Genomic DNA, 19,278 nt, shown 5'->3' on the forward strand with positions numbered 1-19,278 from the left:
TAGAACTGTCAGCTTTCCTTATCTCGGGGCGCAGGCATCCTATGCGGGGTGGAAGTACCTGACCTTGGATTGTACATTATGACTCAGGGATCCTGCTGGCCAATGGCGGGAGGTCCTGCTGAATTATATAAGTGGCAGCTTCTTTTGGGAATCCCTGGAGACGTCTCAACTAATTGATGGGAATGGGCTCCTATACTGCAGTCTGCTTGCTGCTGCTATGTGTGGCCTGCAGCTCAGGGGAGGCGCCGGTGAGGCTCTTCTGCTCCATTACTCCGCGTTACTGTCCTTCACTGTCTAATGGCTATTCTTGTTTCTGTCTTTAAGGGATGCCCACCGATGTGCAGCTGCCCAGAGACTCCTCCATGCCCCCCGGGAGCGGCTGCAGTGCTGGACTCTTGTGGTTGTGGGTGTACCGTCTGTGTCCGAGGCCTCGGCTCTGAATGTGATGGATTTAGACCGTGCGATGCAACACAAGATCTGATCTGCGACTTTCAGGGAGACGTGAGCGGACAGCGAGGCGCGTGCAAGGGTTTGTTATAACACTCTACTGTATTTCTACTACATTCACTGAGCGCCTTCAGGCAACTTTGATATTGAAACATCACAATATAGCGCCTCCCAGCAGCCTACAGGGGTCTTCCCAGAACTGACATTTACCACCTCTCCACAGAATGTCTGGCAGTGGGAGTCACAGCTGCAAGACCGCCAATCAGACCCTGTGCACAAGTAATAAATGTCAGTTCTGGGATTCTAAACACAGCGCCACCCTTATCTGTTGGTTGTGTGTGGTATTGCAGCTCGGCTCAATTGAATTGAATGGGACCTGAGCTGCAATACCATACACAAGCCACTGCTGCGGTTTTTCCAAAGTGTTCCTGCAATGTGTGAATGCACCCTGAACGGGTGTTCTAGAACTCAGGATAGGTCATCAATAGTTGATCAGTGGGTTCTGCCACTCGTTATCCCATCTGATCAGCTGATATCACTGCGGACTCAGACAGCTCTGTGTACATTGCAGTGGCCCAGGTTGGTAATGCAGGCACAGGTCCCACCTATGTGATACCATCCCGGACTGTTGCACTACGCACACAGCTGTCTGCTTCTGGCTTTGTCCACAATGACAGTGGGTCCAGTAAACAGCTGATCAGCAGGGATCCCAAGTGCAACCCCCAATAATCAACTACTAATGACTATCCATGTATGATGAGCGGTTCTGGAATTTTCTACCGGACTTTTGGGGGTCATTTGTTTAGGATGTTACAGCAGTTTTCTCGCATTAAAAAGTTTAATTTTTTTAAGCAAGTTATTCTCACGTAAACATTTGCGGCTTTTTGGATTTTGTGCACCCTGCGTGGCCATCTCAAAAAGTGGGCGTGGCCTCTGCAGCTCGCTGCATCTACTATGGTTTACATTGCCATACCTTATAGTGGACATGTGCAGCGGATTAGAGCCGGCGCAGGTCTCACGGTTTGGCGCACATACTGGCCAGACACGCGCCTCATGTATTAGGGGGCTCATGCCCCCCCACACACTTCCTGCACATCCCTCTGGGTGCTCTTTACTAGACCGCCTCGAAGTACATTTCTTCCTTTGTGTTTCAATTCTTCACCATTTTCAAGATCTCTGCTTAATATTAGCGGATAAGAACATTCTTGTTTTGTCACAGCTGAGGGTTTGTATTGTATCAAGTCTACACAACCCTCTGTGAGTTTAGCAGTCTGGACTATCTATCTCACAGAGGATTGTCAGCCCTGATACTATTGTACCAAACCCTCAGCTGTGAGAAGTATTAACAACATCTACCATTGGCATTCTTTACATGGTTGCAAACAATAGTTAAGAAGCTTCTAGAAGTCTACATTTGCACTCTACATACTGCCAGTTAATTCAGTATTTCCCATCCTGCGGTTTCTGCACCTTATACAGAGTTGTCAGACATCTCAGGGGAGTTTCAGGGTTTTGCTGGGGATGCAAATGTTGGGAATTTCCGGATGAGACATTTGTAAGGTTCCAGACTTTAGGCAGATGACTTGGCTGTGATGGGCCATCTCGGAGTCTGAACCCACATGACTCAAATGTAGAGATCATTAAGGGTGTTGCACAGGGTTGAAAACCATGGCTGCTACATTCCAGAAATATCACCCGCTTGTCCACAGGCGGTAAGAGGGACGGACAGTTGAGCGCCAATTGGAGACCTTTGTAGGTGACAGTGAGCAATCATATAGCTGACGGCGGTGACCAGCAGTTTCCGTTCTTCGCTGGAGGTCTGGGAGACAGTCAGTAATACCGTTTTGCCTCATCTAACTTACTCCGCTGCTCAGTTTCTACATCAGCATTTAACCCCTTTTCCTCCTTTTCTCCAGTCCGCCATGAGCATCAGTCTTGCATCCACAATGGCAACGAGATTCTCCACAGAGAAGAGTTTGAAGTAGATTGTGAGAGTCTTTGTAGATGTGAGAACGGGAGTATCGAGTGCGCCCCCCTGTGTCCCGAGCCGGAGAAACCCCTCAGCTACAACTGCAAGGAATTGCGATTATTGACAGGTAAGAAAATGGACGGCCTCTAGCCGGGGCGCAGCTATAGCAGGTGCGGGGGCAGCAGTAACCCCGAGGCCCCTCTACCACATAGGAAGACCCCAGTAATAGGCTGCATTGACATGGGTGTATGTGTATTTCGGTACATGAATATGCAGTGTAATTTACGGAAATCCGCAGCAAGTAGGCAGGTTTCCGGCATATTTTGCGTGTACTTACGCACACCCATTTATTTTTATGGCCTTCTATATAAATAATATGCACCAAAATAGGACAGGCCGATCGTACATCGCATGAAAAAATATGCTCAAGTGAACAAAGCCATTCTATTCACTGCATATTACGTGCGCAAAAATTGCGCGCGTAATACGCTGCACAAATATGCTTGTGTAATTGAGTCCCTAAACATTGTCTATTGAGGTCATGTAATCTCATGGGGTGCAGGCCTCTGGCTCACTATATTCTCATCACATAGAGCGCTTATTGCATTGTTCTACCCTCAGCTCCAGGTGAGTGCTGCGCCCAATGGAGATGTCTGGAGGTGTCCAATGGATCTGAAGACCAGGCCAGACCTCAAGATATCTACCCAGCTCTGGGCGACGAGTCTACAAAGATAAGGGCCAGAAGAGAAGATTCAGGTGGTGAGAGAAGCCTGAATGTGGGGGGATGACGCTTTATATGGGGGTGACATAGACTTGAGTATGGGGATGGAGCACTAAATGGCGGTTACATAGCTCTGAATATGGGAATGGAGCTCTGTATAGGGGTGACATAGACCTGAGTGTAAGGATGGAGCAGTGTTTGGTGGGGACATAGACCCAAGTGTGAGGATCGAGCACCGTATGGGGAGGACATAGACCCAAGTGTGGGGGGGGGATGAAGCAGTGTATGGGGTGAGATAAACCTGGGTTGGGGATGGAGCAGTGGATGGCAATTACATAGACCTAAGTGTGAGGATCGAGCACTGTATGGGGGGGGGGACATAGACCTGAGTGTGAGGATGCAGCACTATAAGGGGATGAGTACTCTGGACCAGCCTGTGAAAAGACCTCTGCACAATGGCAGAATATTGAACGGGGGTCCTGAGGACAGACTGCCCTTAGAGGCTCCTCTATGACGTTCTTGACTTGACATATGGATGGGGTTTTTGTCATTAAAGAACCCCTTTAGTAGAAAGTTAGTCAGATGTCCCATAACCAGTCCCACTGGATACCTCAACCCCCTCCCGTTATAAACTGCCAGACACAAAAGCACCAGACTGTTTGAAGGAAAGCAGAAAAAGTGTAACAGTAGATTTTATTGGTAACAACTGAAGGAATTTGGTACTTAAACACCCAACTGTGTGTCCCTAGAGAGTCAGCTCCCTGTCCCCAGCCCATTCGGGCACCATGTAGTGTCACAAACGCCATGAGCTGTCACACAGATAGTGTCCAAAGTGGTTGGGGCTGCAATATACGACTGGGTCAGTGACCGAGGTGCAGGGCCACAGCTGAGGTGATGGCGGCATAGCTGTTAGGGATGTCACGGTGGCCCTACCATCTCCTCCCCTGAGGGATGCGTGCAACCCTTTACCAAGGCCCTGACAGGCCTCTGCAGGCAACCCTAGTGGTGCAGTTACCTGTATAAAACTCTGCATTAAAACTTCGGTATTTGTCACGGGTGACGCCACCGTTCCATCCACTGCAGTTAACTCTGACAATGGTGCAATAAATAGTCCACACACACAGGGCTGTACTTTAAATAGGCTAAACCGGGAACGGTTGGTAAAGCCTTTCTTTACTAAAACATCCAGCAGGGATAATACACGATAGTTCTTGTTGTGGAGGACTGGCTTAAGGACAACTGCTAATTGCGAGGAGGTAGGGAGGCAACTCGGGGCATCTTTATACGTACAGTCCTCATTATCTGTAAGCCTACTCTCCCGGACGACTTCTCTTACTCTCTCTACTGGCCAACACTCACAGTTTGGTTGTGTTATGGCACTCTCTCAATCCTTCCATGGTAGCTTCAGGACTCTATACCAACTAGGGATAAGCCAGGTTATTCTCCATTTACAGCATATGGATATATCGCTCTACTTTCTCCATATTGGATTGGCCTAGGTGGCGCTTTCTCTCACACTCCTCTAGACCAGATTGTAATCCATGGGTAGACTTGCAGACCCACTCAATTACTGTAAAGACTGACCGACTTGCACACCTTGCAAAGACATATATCTTTCATGTTCACGTGACAACATTGGATACGCACAAACTGTTACATTTCCCAGACATACCCAGACATTAACCTCTCATGCTGCAGCTGTGCAATACACATAAATCACCGACAAGACAATTAGGGACACCTCTATGGACAGTTATGGAGGGGCCAGATATGTATACTTTGGGCCACTACATCAGGTTAGCCGGAGAGCCTTATGAGCCAGCCAGAGATTACATAGGGGGAAATCCGTACAGCGAGCCATGTCGTATAGAACCTTAGCTCCTTATGACCACATTTCATCCCTGCAGAACAGGATGAGGAGCCCCTGGAGGACATGCACTCCTGCCAACCGGATACTGAGTGGACACCCTGCTCGCGCACTTGTGGATTTGGGAACTCGGTGCGAATAACTTACGAGAAGGAAAGCTGTGTCCCAAAAGCTGAGAGGAGACTCTGCATGATCAGACCCTGCAAGGGCCAATACCCCAGTGCCAACTACACGGTAAGAATCACCACTGCCATCAACAGTCGCTAAATTCTCAATTCACCCACAGACCATACCAACTTGGGGCTTGTGGCAGCATGGCATTTGATCCGTAAAACCCCCACCGATGAAATATACTAAAACACGGCTGCATATCACATAGATCAGCTAACCAATCACCACTTGGGACACAACGCACATGGAACAACCTGCAGGCCACGCTGCTCATGTCTGTAGTATTGGTTGTTGTAGAGGAGGGGTTTGGAAATATTGTGTATTATATAGTAACCCGGAGCAGCTGCCACTTCCCACCATCCACACAGATGTTTAGAGGAGCCAAACTATTGTGGTCCCCAAATTTGAAGCATTTGTCTATTGCCCCTCGTGGCTGATATACGGACGCTGATTGCAGCTCAGTTTGTGCGCTGTGATGATGGAACGGCACTTCAGGACATCCTGTGACCATATGTGAGTGTAAAGCCTATGCACGGACAGCAGAGTGGTCAGCAGGCCTGTGAGAAAGATCCTGTGATACTCTACAATGTGGCAGAGTGTTGTGTAATACAATGATTACTTGCAGTATTCTCCCTGCAATACAAAGGCCCATTTACACTCAAAGATAATCTTTCAAATGACTTAAAGATTTTGCGATCTATTTGAATAAAGTGTTAATGGTCATTAACACTTTATCATCTTCATTTGCATGTAAAAGGACCTTCAGGAGCTGTTTGCAAAGCCCAGTTTGTGATTAATCACAGGCCTAGCTGTGCACACAGCTGCATTGTTCTGCTCACGTCTGGCAGCAGATTACAATATTATCTGCAGGCTCCTGTGGAGATAACAGTGTGTGGTCTACTGCAAGATAAATGTGTGTGCTTTACTTCTCAGTGGCTGAACGATAGATTTTAAGTTCACCTTAAAATCATTGTTCAAACGAAAAGTGCAAGTTTTTATGTAACGATTATCGCTCATTTTTGGTCGTTTGAATAAATTTTGAAGGATAATCGCTACGTGTAAATGGGCCTTAAGGAGCTGCAAGACCTGCTTGCATGTACTGACTATAGACAGGATACAAATCCCCAACACACAGCAAAACTACAAGATCCCGGGGACATTTACATGTTCCATGTCCAATGTTGTGTACCTAATCCTGTTGTGTGTCCTGTTGGGGGAGAAATAAGACAAAAACGTAAACTTTTACAGGCCAAATTTTTGTTAGCAAAATGGTAAAATTTAGGCTACTAAAAAAAATTTGAAGTAATGATCCCATTTGGGAACGTTGGCATGTAAAAGGTTAAAGCGAGGATGAGGACTCACCCCCACACAATTAAAGAAAGGCCAAATTATCTGTTGCTGAGGATTTTTCCAAACACGGACACAACATAGAACATATGACGGTTACTATATTAAAATGCAACTTCAAATCTCAATGCCATAAAAGAATTTGTGAGTACAAGTTTATAACCTTCTTTGACTTTTTCAAGAGATGCATGAACATCTCAAGAGGCTTCATGCAGCATTGGAGATTATGAGAATTCTGTAGCAGAGAAAACACTCTGGCCTGTTGACCCCATAACACCAATTTAGAGACCATAAACTTTCACATCCCTTATCGGTGGACTAATTTATTTGCTCCTCTGCTTAATCACACCATGTCTGTGCCTTTTTCATATATATATATATACATACACACACTTTTTCGGTTCTATTCCATTATACCTGAGGAAGGACCCTAAGTAAGTTGGAAAGCTTGCTGTAACATCATGTATTTTTGTTTGGCATTAAAAGCTATCATATCTACAAGATTACTTGGTTTCTCTTACTGAGAACAATCAGATTTTGCTCTACTGGCTAAAAGGAAAAAGTTTAGTGTTGTGTTAGCCAGTAGACCAAATGTGATTGCGGCTTTCCTTAGTACCTCTAACTGTGAATTGTAAGTCATTACTAGAATTACAAAATCACATTTGCTCTTCTGGATAACATGGTAACAAACTTTTTTCTTTTTCCTAGTATCTTTGCTTTCTTGCAGTGATTACTTCCATCATCCTTGTCTTGCAGGTCCTTAAGGCAAACAACGTCTGCAGTCATGTCATGCGCTGGTCCCATCCATTGCATCTCCGTTTCCGGGATTGTCTGTCAAGTCGCCCTTTGCTCCCTAAATTCTGTGGCCTTTGCTCCGATGGGCGTCTCTGCACCCCTTCCCTGAGCGGAACGCGCCCAGTATCCTTTCAGTGTGCCCAGCTCAACAGGAAAGTCACCCGCCAAGTAATGTGGGTGCAGAGGTGTCGTTGCGGTGGCAAGAGACGAAATAAAGGGAAGAAGGGAAAGAATACAGTCACGCCGGGAGGAGAGAGGAGACACGAGCTGGTGGGAGAGGAATAGATGCCTGGCAGCTGCCGCAAAGCTGCAGGGGCGATTCTGACAAATGAGCAAAGAAGCTGAAGGTTCAGTAAAAGGTGACAACAAAGCAAATGAGAATCTGGGATGGGGAACATAATCTCATCATTCACATCAGTGGGGTCCGGCCTCTGGTCCCCCTTCTGATGAGACTTGTAGGACATGACTGCTTTGTCAAACGTGATCTTTGTCAGAAACCCCCTGGTGGTCAGTGTGTGCACACGGGGGTCTCCCCAAGAGTCCTGGCGTTACTCCGAATGTGATGCTATGTATAATGCTTGAGGTGGGAGACATGATCCGCTCTGCTATAGCCATTTTACTAGGACCCTGGAGGAATGTTCATCCTTAAGACACTCGGGATGTGTCTCGGCTCTTGCAGCGGTTTATCTGTTGGCTCAGGACCCCATCATGGAGCGGGGTGCTTGCTTCATACTCTTCTTTTGGTGCAGTATTATAGTTTTAGAATGCTATGCTCTCTAAATATATCATCACTTAAACAATCTGTCTATGAGTGAAATAAAACGCTGTCACATGTCTCCTCTGTAAGTTATTACTGCTTGTAATGAAATGCAGATGACATGGGGGGAGGGGGGGAGGGAGGAATTTAGAAGGGAGACAAACAGAACAGCAGCACAAGATAGATTGTATATATCATATATGTGGATTTCTGTTGTTTGTTCCTTATGTACAGCCAAATGACTGGAGCAATCTGCACCAACTTTGCCCCATGGGTAAGTCAAGTGACTTGGAAGGTTTTAAACCACATTTCAGCCCCCCAGGACCTACCGTTCTTGCCATATTCGCAAAATCAGAATGCAAATGCAAATATTAAAGGGGCTGTCCAGCTACTGGAGAACCCCACTTCAATAGGAGCCCTTGTATGAAGATAACAACATGAACTATACTTGTCCCTCTTCGGACGCCAAATCTAGTGCTGCGGCCCCGCTGTGGTCCCAGTGATTGCTGTGACAGATGATGGCACAGGAAATCAGGTGACTGCTGCAGCCAATGAAAGGCTGCAGCATTATGTTCCTGAGCTCCTGGCATCATGGTGCTCAGGATATGAGTGCCAATGCCAGGAGAACGAGCAGTGATGCTGTAGCCTCTCGTTGGTTGCATTGGTCACCGGCTTTCTTGTGGCATCATCTGTCACAGAAATCACCAGGACCACAGTGGGGCTGCAGTGCTGGATACGGGTGGCTGCGGAGGGGTAAGTATATGACATCAAATTTCTACACATAACCTAGCCGTTTTTCTTTACTCACCGTGAAATGACTGTACTTTATTATGATTATTACGTTGGTTTTATCTCAGTATCAAACAACAAAATAGAAGCCACGTAATTCTGCTAGCATATATATTTATTATGTGACATGCTATTAAGGTTGGGGCATCGAAAACCGATATATCGAAAAATCGATATATCGCTAATGCTTTGGCGATAATTTTCATCGATATTGTTATGTGCGATATATCAGTAACATCGATAGTTTAACCCTTTCCAATCCACTGTCTGACCTGTGAAGACATTATGATTTAAGGCTGTACAGCTCCGATGTTGGAAGACGTCCGTCAGGGTTCTCTTACTGTATATTGCCAGCCTCTCTGCTGTCAGAGCCTATCCAACGTGTCACCTCATGCAGTACTGGCTTTAGCCAGCATATAGCGCTGTTGTATAACAGCAGAAAAAGAGTAAGCCCCCTAGGAAAACCAGGATACAAATTGGATTGGAAAGGGTTAAGGCGATATAATATTGATTTTTGTAAAGAAGAAGCGTGTCTTGTGGTCCGGTGACCATATTTTCTTTCTTTAGATTCCGCCCTTTCCTTTGTGTCGGTACAGGATGTAGTTTTGCTCGCTGCACTAATGAACTTATAAACAAGTTCTAGAAACTTCTGGAAAGTGTGAGGTGACTCTTTTGTCCCCAATAAGGTTTGCTCCAGGCAAAACGACTCTCCAAAAAAGTGGGGTCTTCGGCCCCTTATCCACATGCATTTGTTCATCGCGTTAGATCAGGCTCTGAACTCTTGTGTCTAACGCCATGGCTGTGGGCAATGCTTTCTAAGTGAAAGCATTAACACATGCAGATGGAGGGCTGTGCTGAACGCAGGAAGGTCGCGTCCAGAAAAGGAGACGCGACATGTCGTGCGTTCGGCTTCTAACGCGAACGCAGTGCCCATAGAAAAGATAGGAGACCCATCTAACGCAATTACAATTGCGTTTGGGCACTGCGTTCGCGTTACCAGGCCCTGCATTGTTTACAAGTTGCCATGGAGACTGTTGATCCCTCAGCGGCAACTTAAAAAAATGCAGGGCACACAGCCCCACAAACACAGAGAGATCATGCTCACATCCTGTCAGGTCCAACGTCCATCTTCTGGCTTCCTTGTAGCCGGCAGGACCTTGTTTCAGTGTGTTTACCTCCAATCATCTTTCTGCACTCCCGGTCATGTCTGCCCGAAGGAGCATTGTGGAGGGAGAGCATGCGAGCAAATTAATATTTCTTGGCTCATTAGATAACGATTATTGGGGCCAATAATAAGAAACTTCTTTTCAGACACCTAATTTAATTCTATGTTTTATCTGTAATTTTTTATTTCCATTTGTAACTTTAATATATTTTCATGTTATTAATAGTTAGAAGTTAATAATAAATTCAACAGTTTAAAGTTTTAAAAGAAAGCTATATTTTTTTTGTTACTTGTGTTGCTTTATTAACCCTAGATCTGTTTTAGTTTTATACAGCATTTTAAAAAGTCAATATATCGAAATATCGATAGCTTTCCACCGATATTATACAATAATCGATAGTTTGTGCAGCGATAGTCGATACTATCGATATCTTTGTGTCGATGTCCCAACCTTACATGCTATTGTGTGTAGTTTTTATAGCACCATGTGCTGCAGCGCTGTTCTTGTTCCTAATGGTTCCTGTCCTTCGCTCGGCTCTTATATTAGGTACTTATATATACCGTAACATAGGGAGGAATATCACAAGGAACGAGGAAACTTGAAGAGCAGAAGTCACCGCGGTTAGACGGGACGCCCGCACACCAAGGGTGTGAGGTGATAACTTACAGTCTTGGGTGGTGAGGATTGCGCTAATGTCAAGAAGCTCCTGAAAGGGGCTTCATTTTTCTAGTGCGCTGTCCGACCTCTCTGTGCACCACGGCCCACTATCTACTGACAAACCCCAACAGCCCAGGAAGAAATAATGAAGGAGAGGACAAAGAGACAGTGTGCGGCCAGCGGGCCCCCTCCAGCCCTTGTGATAATCACGAGGATGTTCACACACAGTCATTGTGAGTCACCAACGAATTATGTAGAGAATGAACACAGCGGCTTATTATCCTCCCGCGGCTAGCAGTCTATTATATAGTGTCCCCTTATTAAGCTATGAGGCAGTGTCAGAGCCATGATTTCTCCTGTCTCCCCCCATACGCATGAATATTCATCCTGCTATTTCCACCAATTCCCCCCCATACACATGAACACTGGTTCTACTGCCAGCTATGTCCCCGGACTCCAACCATATACATAAATGCTCATTCAACTGCTATATCCTCTGACTCCCCCCATACATATGAATATTCGTTCTACTGACGGCTATTTCTCCTGACTTTCCTCATACACATGGGCGTTTATTTTACTGCAAACTATATCTTCTGACTCCCCCCATACACATGAACGCTCACCCAACAGCTTTTTCTCCCGACTTCACCATACACATGAACACGATCTGCCAACGGCCATTTCCTCCAACGCCCCCATACACATGAACACTCGTTCTATCGACAGCTATATCCTCTGAACCCCCCCCATATATCAACACTTGTTCTACTGACAACCATTTCCCTCGACTGCCCCTATATATATATATATAAACGCTCCTATCGACCGCTATTTCCCTCACATTCCCCCATATGAAGCTATTTCCCTCAACTTCCCCCATATGAACACTTGTTCTACTGAAAGCCATTTCCCCGTACACATGAACACTTGTTTTGCTGACAGCCATTTCCCCCGACTGCCCCCCATACACATCAACGCTCCTATCGACAGCTATTTCCCCCGGCTTCTCCCATATGAAGACTCGTTCTACTGACAGCCATTTCTCCTGACTGCACCCCCCATAAACATGTACGCTCGTTCCACAGACAGCCATTTCCCCCATTTCCCCCAAACACATAAATGCTCGCTCTGCCGACAGCTATTTCCCCAGACTCCCCCCCCCCCCCCGTACACATGAACACTTGTTCCACCGACAGCCATTTCCCCCCTTGTTCCACTGCCAACAGCTATTTCCCCTGAATCCTACCACACACATGAACACTTGTTCCACCGACAGCCATTTCCCGCCGTCTCCCCCATACACATGAATGCTCGCTTTGCCAAAAGCTATTTCCCGACTCCCCCCGTACATATGAACACTTGTTCCACTGACAAACATGTCCCCTTGTCTTCCCCCATATACATGAACAGACGTTCTACCGATAGCTATTTTCCCCAACTCCCAGTTTGGCTGAGTGTTTATATGTTTTCCATGGGGACAGTGAATGAAGCAACAGTCTTACAGATCTGGCAGTGACTTATCACCAGAAAGAACATAATTTCCTTCATCATGTCCCTAGACGTCATCTGGCAGGAGACCCCCATACACATGTAAGAATTAGCCAGTCCTGCTAAATTAGTACGACTTTTCCAACGTGTATGGGGGCCTCAGGAAGCCATAGCAATCTATCGTCACTTCTGAATCTGCACTTGGACTTCTAGGTCATCAGTACTTTGTATTGATGTTAAAGCAGCCCCAACTGGCAGACAGGCAATGACCGCCCATCGGCAGGGGGTAAAAAGGACTCTCTAGGTCCATTATAAATTGTGGATGTAGAATATCAAGGTTCTAAGCAGTGAAGAACAGGCACTGAGGACAAGAGCGGAAAATGGGCTGAAGATCAAAACACAACTCCAGTCCCCAGGGACCAACAGGTCATGTTTTCAGGATATCCTATAGTAAGAACACCTGCGGCAATGTCTGAGGCACCGACAATCATTACATCACCTGTGCAATACTGAGGAAATCCTGAAAATTTGACCTGTTGGGAACTGTTGAGAACTGGAGTTGAGAAACACCAACCAAAAGATCCTGTGGAAGGCCCATAATTATATGGCCCGTGTGTAGTGGCCCAGAACACCATCCTGGTCCCCTGCATAAATGTCATACATGTCCTATGTAGATGCACTGTACAAAGCTTGTCTTGTCATATTCAGTGTGTGTGTTGCACAGCTGTGGCGCTTGAGAGGTTAACAGTAATAAAATCACTGCCTGCATGTAGATGTATCAGTTTGTCATGTCATGTGGTACAAGTGAGGTGATAAATGTGAGTGCTTGAGAGCGGGAAGGGGAGTTAGGTCTTCCATCTTGCCTGCTACAGAGCGCTAACACAGAGCCACATGGTAACACCTTCAGCTTCCATGTAGGTGAAGATGGAGGAAGAGGAGTGATATCCCATAGCATCTGGAGTGTGGATGTAAATGGAGTGAGTTCCACCATCAGAGAGAGAACCCTACTAAAAGTTCTAAACAGGTACCAGTTCACAGTACAGGCTTTTCCTGTGTGGCCGTCCAAAGTTAGGATCACCACACAGAGGTACTTTACTGAGTCATACCCACGCGCTTGCGTGTAGGATGTTTATAGCTTAAGCCTGCCTGTCAATAATGGTCTGCCAGAGAGTCTTCAGAGTGACCCCTATCCTCCCCTGGAGTGCTTCCAGTCTGAGACCGGTGACATACAGATAATGTGGACTGTAGGACCGCAGTCATCCCATGTATCCTCCCTACGGCCGCCTGCAGACGAGCGGGTCAGATCCAGCGGCGAGAATTCTCGCCGCGGGACCCGAGCGCCTGCAGAGACGAGCGCGTACTCACCCCCGCCCGGTGGCCCCGGCTCTTTCATGTTCCGGCGCATGCGCAGACCGGAGTCGGCGGCCGGGTGAGTGACGTTTCTGTGCGGACATGCCGCGGTTTGTTTGCCGCGCAAGATTTCGCGTGGCCAAACCGCGGGCGTCTGCATAGGAGTGCGTATTGTAATGCACTCCTATGCAGGCTTTCAGTGGCGGAAATCTCGCGGGAAATCCCGCCGCGGGATTTCCGCCCGTGTGCAGGCGGCCTACCTCTGAGCTATAGCCTGCTGACATTTTAAAGTGAATTATACCTGCATAATCGGTTGTAAAAGTTTATTATCAAGTAAAAGTTATACTATACACAAGTCTGTGTTCTTTTCTCCGTCACGTAACATACCGGTATGTGGGAACTGTGGTGTCACGAGTGATAAGTACTACTACATCCATCAACTCGTTTATTGGCATTCCGTATCCTAGGGGTGTCGAAGCTGGCCTGCGATCCTCCTCTGTCCTTGGCTGCGTGTCATCCCTCCAGGACCAGACGCTGGTAAGTGCTACCGTGACAAGCCAACACTTATCTCTCCCAGCTCTTCAAGTTAGCCAGGTGCCCAGGGTCACCCCTCTGGGGTGTTCCACATGGGGTCCAGTCCGATATATAGATCTGTGGTCTATCACAGCAGAGTTCACGATGATGACTTCTGCTGAATCCGGAGGTACTCTACTTCAAGCACGGAGATCCTGCAAATCCAATAAGTCAGCTGATATGATTGGGGTGCCCTGACTACTGAATCATTGTATCAGAATTATAGTGGACTGTGATCATCAATATTTACTGTATGTAACCATTGCTACATAGACTCAAAACCCCATAAAATATGGCACCAGATAGATCTCGACGTCTCCATGTTTCATGGCTCTGGGGCAGCTCAGCCAGAACCGTGGATGCTGAGCGGAGTGAGATAAATTAAATTACTGATAATTAAGAGGAGGAGGTCGGTAATAAAGGAGAAGTAAGCAGATATAAGAGGCAGGAAGGGGATCCGGGAGCACTCAAGGAAGGGACGGACATGAAGATCTTTACTGTGGCTACGACCCTGCTTTTCCTCATACAATGTGGTAAGTGGATAGAACTACCTGTAGCCGTGAGTGGGACATTTATAGAGACCGGGACTGCAGGAGGCAGCCAGCCATGTTACCTGTATTTTTAGGTCTTCTGAGGCACAGCAAAACATTCCTTCATCCGGGGCAAAGATCAGCCCTGTATATAAGTGCCAAGGCTAAGTTTCTTGTTCCTGGCCTCCTAGCAGCTGGGCACCTATCCCTGCAGACCCAGCAGCTGGGCACCGGCTCCACCAAATACAGCAGCCGGGCACCAGCTGGGCAGCTGCCGCCACCAGTTGGACATTGGCTATATCTGCTGGGCACCTGCCCACCTAGAACCAGCAGTTGGGCACATACTCCACCAGTTAATCTCTCCCTAGACATATTCACTGTAATGGCACACTGAAATACAGAACAGGAGGGGTTAGAAGACTGATACCTTATAATATTGCACAAGGGCATCTTCTTATTAGCTATGATCCCTCTCCGCAGGGTGTGTGGGTGTGTGGGTGTGTGTGTGTGTGTGTGTGTGTATATATATTTATATTTATATTTTCACTAAATATCACCACCCTTATCCACGGGTTGTGCCTGGTATTGCAGCTTTTCCATGCTGACATGAATGAGCTGTAATTCCTGACATAACCTGAGGAGCAGAGTGGCGCCGATCCTCACGCTCTCCGACGCCTCATCCTGTAGGCTGGCTTCCATTACATCCAGCGCAGTATTATGGACTGAATGTTTGTTGGGTCACTTCTGTCACAAATATACTCACACGCAGAGGAGAGCGTGGACGGTTATTTCACGAAGTCCTGAGAGCCAATATCTGCAGCTCATGTACAGGCGGTAGATACGAGATTCTTACATGTTATCAGATGTCATTTGTGGACATCCGGGGGTCGGTGGAAATGATGAGCGTGGATCTGGTCAGGTGTGGATCCAATCACCTGCTTACCCCTATTCACATGGCGGATTGTGGGCGACAAACGGGTCAGGAGATAAGAATATCATACATGTTGTTACCCCATTGCAAACATCAGAAAGAGACTGACAGAAAAATGCAAAACCAGCCTTGGGGTGCGTTCCCATATTGCTGAGGATTTGTCCCAGATTTCACCCCCTCAGTTGAATTCAAATTGCAGGGATGAAAGTTACTACAGCTCTGCACCAAAATCGGCCATGTGTGAATGCACCCTTAATGTGGTGGGGCTGCTACAGTGTTCCCCAAAGTGGGCGTTCCTGGGAGGGTTGGGCAGAGCATATAACATCCCATGGGTGGTTGGTATTTACGGGGGCAGATTTAACCTTCCAAGAGACAAGTGATCTGTAGCCCACAGCAACCAATCGCAACACAGCTTTTATTTTACCGCAACAGTGCGCTGACTGGTTGCTATGGACAACACATTATAAATCTGTTTGAAGATCCCAAAGAAACCCATCCATATTATATATACATATATACACACATTGCACAGGAACATGGAGCTCATATAGACCACCATATATAACCTGACAGAAGCAGAAAGCGGGACCCAAATATAACCCTCCCCCTCTCAGAAACTGCTCTAGTGCCCCCTCTCACAGAACACCCTACTGTGGACCTCTGCCACCATCGTGTCATCCAGATAGTCCAGAACCTACAGGAGGCAGAAATGGAAGAGGCTCTGCCACCAACTCCCTGTAAAGGGGTGCCCCACCCAGATCACGCCATCATATGACAACACACAGAAGTACCGGAGCCACCCATGAGGGCTCCCGTACAAAAAGCAAAGGCGGAACAGCTGTTTTTTTTTTTTTTGTAATCTCCCACATAAATTATTTTGTGCGTTACCCTAAAATGGCACAATTGGAAAATTACAAGCTGCCCCGCGAACAACAAGTCCTCGTACGACCGCATCAGCAGAGAAAGGGTTATGGCTTTTGGAATAAAAGGGAATAAACAATATACAACAGGAAAAAGTGCCCTGAAGGGGTTAAAGATAAATTATTTTAGAAGTGGCGCTGAAAATGGCAGCATGTGTGCACTGAGGGATACAATGAATGTTGTTTTCTAGACTCTCGCATCTTTTATGTAGATTTTTTTTTTTAATTCGCCATGACCAAAAACGACATACATGAGAATGAGGCGCAGAGTGGGCGGAGTAACACTGTCTTTAACCCTACAGGGGATGGCCTGCGATGCTACACCTGCCTGTTCCCAACCATCTCTCCAATGGACTGCATTAAGTTCCCAGTTAAATGTCCCCCCAATGAGAGATGCCTCTTCTCTACAGCCACCGGGAAGACAAGTAAGTGGCAGCGCCCTGCTGGTCAGTGTGTGCATTACACCACTCATCCCACCCTGTAATTACACGTACGTTTTCTTCTCCCCTCTACTGGGATTCACAGCAGTCAGTAGAAAACTCCCAGCAAGGTGAAGTCCAGCTTTAGGTCGCGTTCATGTGGGGTGGATTTAGGGAGGTTACCAGTTGGTGCGGATATTCCCACCCTTGTTTGAAGAGGTGGAATCTGCACGGATGCATTGCTAAACCTACTTTGGCGCAAGTTCATTTCAGAACTGATTTAGTGTGGATTTTTTCCCAAAGTTTATGAACAGTTTGAAAGTCTCATCCGGAGGCTTCTTTCACACGGGCGAGCGCGATATCGGCCATGAAACCCGCCGCTATCATGCTCTCCAGCGTACTTTTTACACGGAGGCTGCGAGGCATTTTTCTTTTAACAACGCCCCCCATCGATTCAGTAAAGTTGCGATCCACCGACGTGGCAAGTGTTTCTCATTGTTTTCAATGGGAAGCCTTGTGTCACGCGCCGGCGATGCGTTTTCCTGTCCCGTTGAAAAAAATAAGCAATGTGTTCTGAGGGAATGGCCAATGATCGGACATGCCAAGATGCGGGAAAAAAACAAAACAAAATCACTCCGGTATATAACGCCATTCAAAAGATTAGGGTTCATATTTGCGCATTTCGCAACTCACAACTCTTGCAGGATTTTCACGGCTGTGTGAAAGTGGCCTTATTGCTGCAAATGCTCCCGGTGTGACCACGGCCTCCGGTTGAATCCACACACGGCAGATTTGTTCGGTACCTCTGGGGATGTCCAGCAGCGGCACACAGATGTCTGCAAGCAACATTCTCATAAATGGTCATTCACATAAGTGTCTGCAACAAACTTACTGCCAGTTATCTCTCCGTAAGGGTGCGTTTACACAAGCAATTTCGCCCCTGCAAGTTTTATGCATTGCGAGATGCGCAAGGACCTTGAACCCGTTGTTTTCAGTGGTCTATTTGGATGAGCGATGTGGCACATCCTATTTTTGGCAATTTCACCCATTATTTTCAGTGTATCTGGGAAAAAAAACCCCTTTATTTGCATATTTCATGCCATGCACATGGGCAACTGCGGCGTATCGGCAAAATAAACCCACGTAGAAGCGTTGAACACCAGCGATTGGCAAAAATCCTCGGAATGACCAATAATGCCTAATTAGAGTGAGCTGTCTTCTTTCCCCAGCGCTTCCCTCCCCCTCCCATGGGGATCTATGGGAGCTTGCAAGACCTATCTTTTCACACGCCACAGAAAACTGGCGGCCGAAAACAGTTGCGCATGTGCCATTTTTCCCGTCGTTTTTTTTACGTGTCAAGAAATTGTTCATCTGAATGAATACAGCGCCTCACATGGTCGTTTGTTTTTTTATTTACGCGGCTTGATACCTGCGCACATACGGTCATGTGAATAAGCCCTAAGGGTGTAGCAGAAATACTTTGATTCTCGGCAGCAGAATAGTATGCGGAGAATCTTCAGTGTTTTACGGCACAAGCATCGAGGGCGGGACGCGAAAACCCCTCACCCACCCCCCCGCTGGAAAACTGCGCAGCAATAGCTGACTGGTGTGGATTTAGCAGATTTCACCCTTTGTGATGCCCATTCTAGCTGTATCCATTCTGGACAATCCTCTGTAAGCAGCACAGATACATTGCAGCAGACGCCACCTGGTGGGTAGTGTGGGGATTACACGACAACCTCTTGACATGGGCTTTCTCCCACAGAAAACTTTCCCTTTACCCTGCATGAGATGAGCTGCGCGGTGAGTAGTCTGTGTGGCATCAGCGGAGAGAAGAGCACGCTGGGAGTCAACGTCACCTACCACAACACGTGCTGTGATACCGACCTCTGCAATTCTGGCGTGGCCTCCAAGTGGTCCCTGAGCATCACCCTGCTACCGCCACTCCTGCTGCTCCTCCTGTCATAGAGACGATGTGTATTGTGTCATTGACCGGCGCTCACATCTGTATACTATATGTACTGCAATGTATTTCTATATCCACAGAAGCCTGCAGATATGAATAAAGCGGAGCAGGTGCGGCTCCAGCATGCAGTTATTACAGGTGGCGTCCACTAGTCCATTCTATACATTATCATTGTGTACTGACCTGGGAGCTGTATACAGCTGTTACTGACCTGCATGGGAGCTGTATACACCTGTTTGCAGTGAAGTCCTCCCTGGGGTAGCTGCAGGCAGCCTCTAGGACATGTCACAGGTGAACCCCTCTCTTCATGAGCCCCCTCTATGGTATATTAGCCTTCACTAACACCCCTGAACCCCTACAATGAAGAGTCACGGAGGGAAGAGTAATAGTCCAAGCGTCCTGAGAAGGAGGG

The 19,278-nt window shown here is 47.1% G+C and overlaps 2 protein-coding genes across 3 annotated transcripts; both read left to right on the top strand.

The window, feature by feature from the left end:
* The first annotated feature begins 114 nt into the window (after positions 1-114).
* Positions 115-8,153, top strand: LOC136580772 (CCN family member 5-like). Of its 2 annotated transcripts, none has more exons than XM_066581617.1 (6): positions 115-248; positions 325-529; positions 2,364-2,543; positions 3,038-3,172; positions 5,045-5,238; positions 7,279-8,153. In XM_066581617.1, exons 1-6 carry the CDS (start codon positions 177-179, stop codon positions 7,600-7,602), a joined length of 1,110 nt encoding a protein of 369 aa, XP_066437714.1. In that variant the 5' UTR covers positions 115-176; the 3' UTR covers positions 7,603-8,153. The 2 variants fall into 2 exon arrangements, with proteins under 2 accessions (XP_066437714.1, XP_066437713.1); XM_066581616.1 differs by having other exon boundaries at positions 116-248; positions 3,038-3,175.
* A 6,419-nt stretch (positions 8,154-14,572) lies between these two features.
* Positions 14,573-19,003, top strand: LOC136580773 (ly6/PLAUR domain-containing protein 2-like). The gene is made up of 3 exons (XM_066581618.1): positions 14,573-14,633; positions 16,784-16,906; positions 18,666-19,003. Exons 1-3 carry the CDS (start codon positions 14,585-14,587, stop codon positions 18,866-18,868), a joined length of 375 nt encoding a protein of 124 aa, XP_066437715.1. The 5' UTR covers positions 14,573-14,584; the 3' UTR covers positions 18,869-19,003.
* The last annotated feature ends 275 nt before the right edge of the window (positions 19,004-19,278 follow it).

Source organism: Eleutherodactylus coqui, chromosome 10, assembly GCF_035609145.1.
Source record: "Eleutherodactylus coqui strain aEleCoq1 chromosome 10, aEleCoq1.hap1, whole genome shotgun sequence".
In the NCBI taxonomy this organism is placed as follows: Eukaryota; Metazoa; Chordata; class Amphibia; order Anura; family Eleutherodactylidae; genus Eleutherodactylus; species Eleutherodactylus coqui.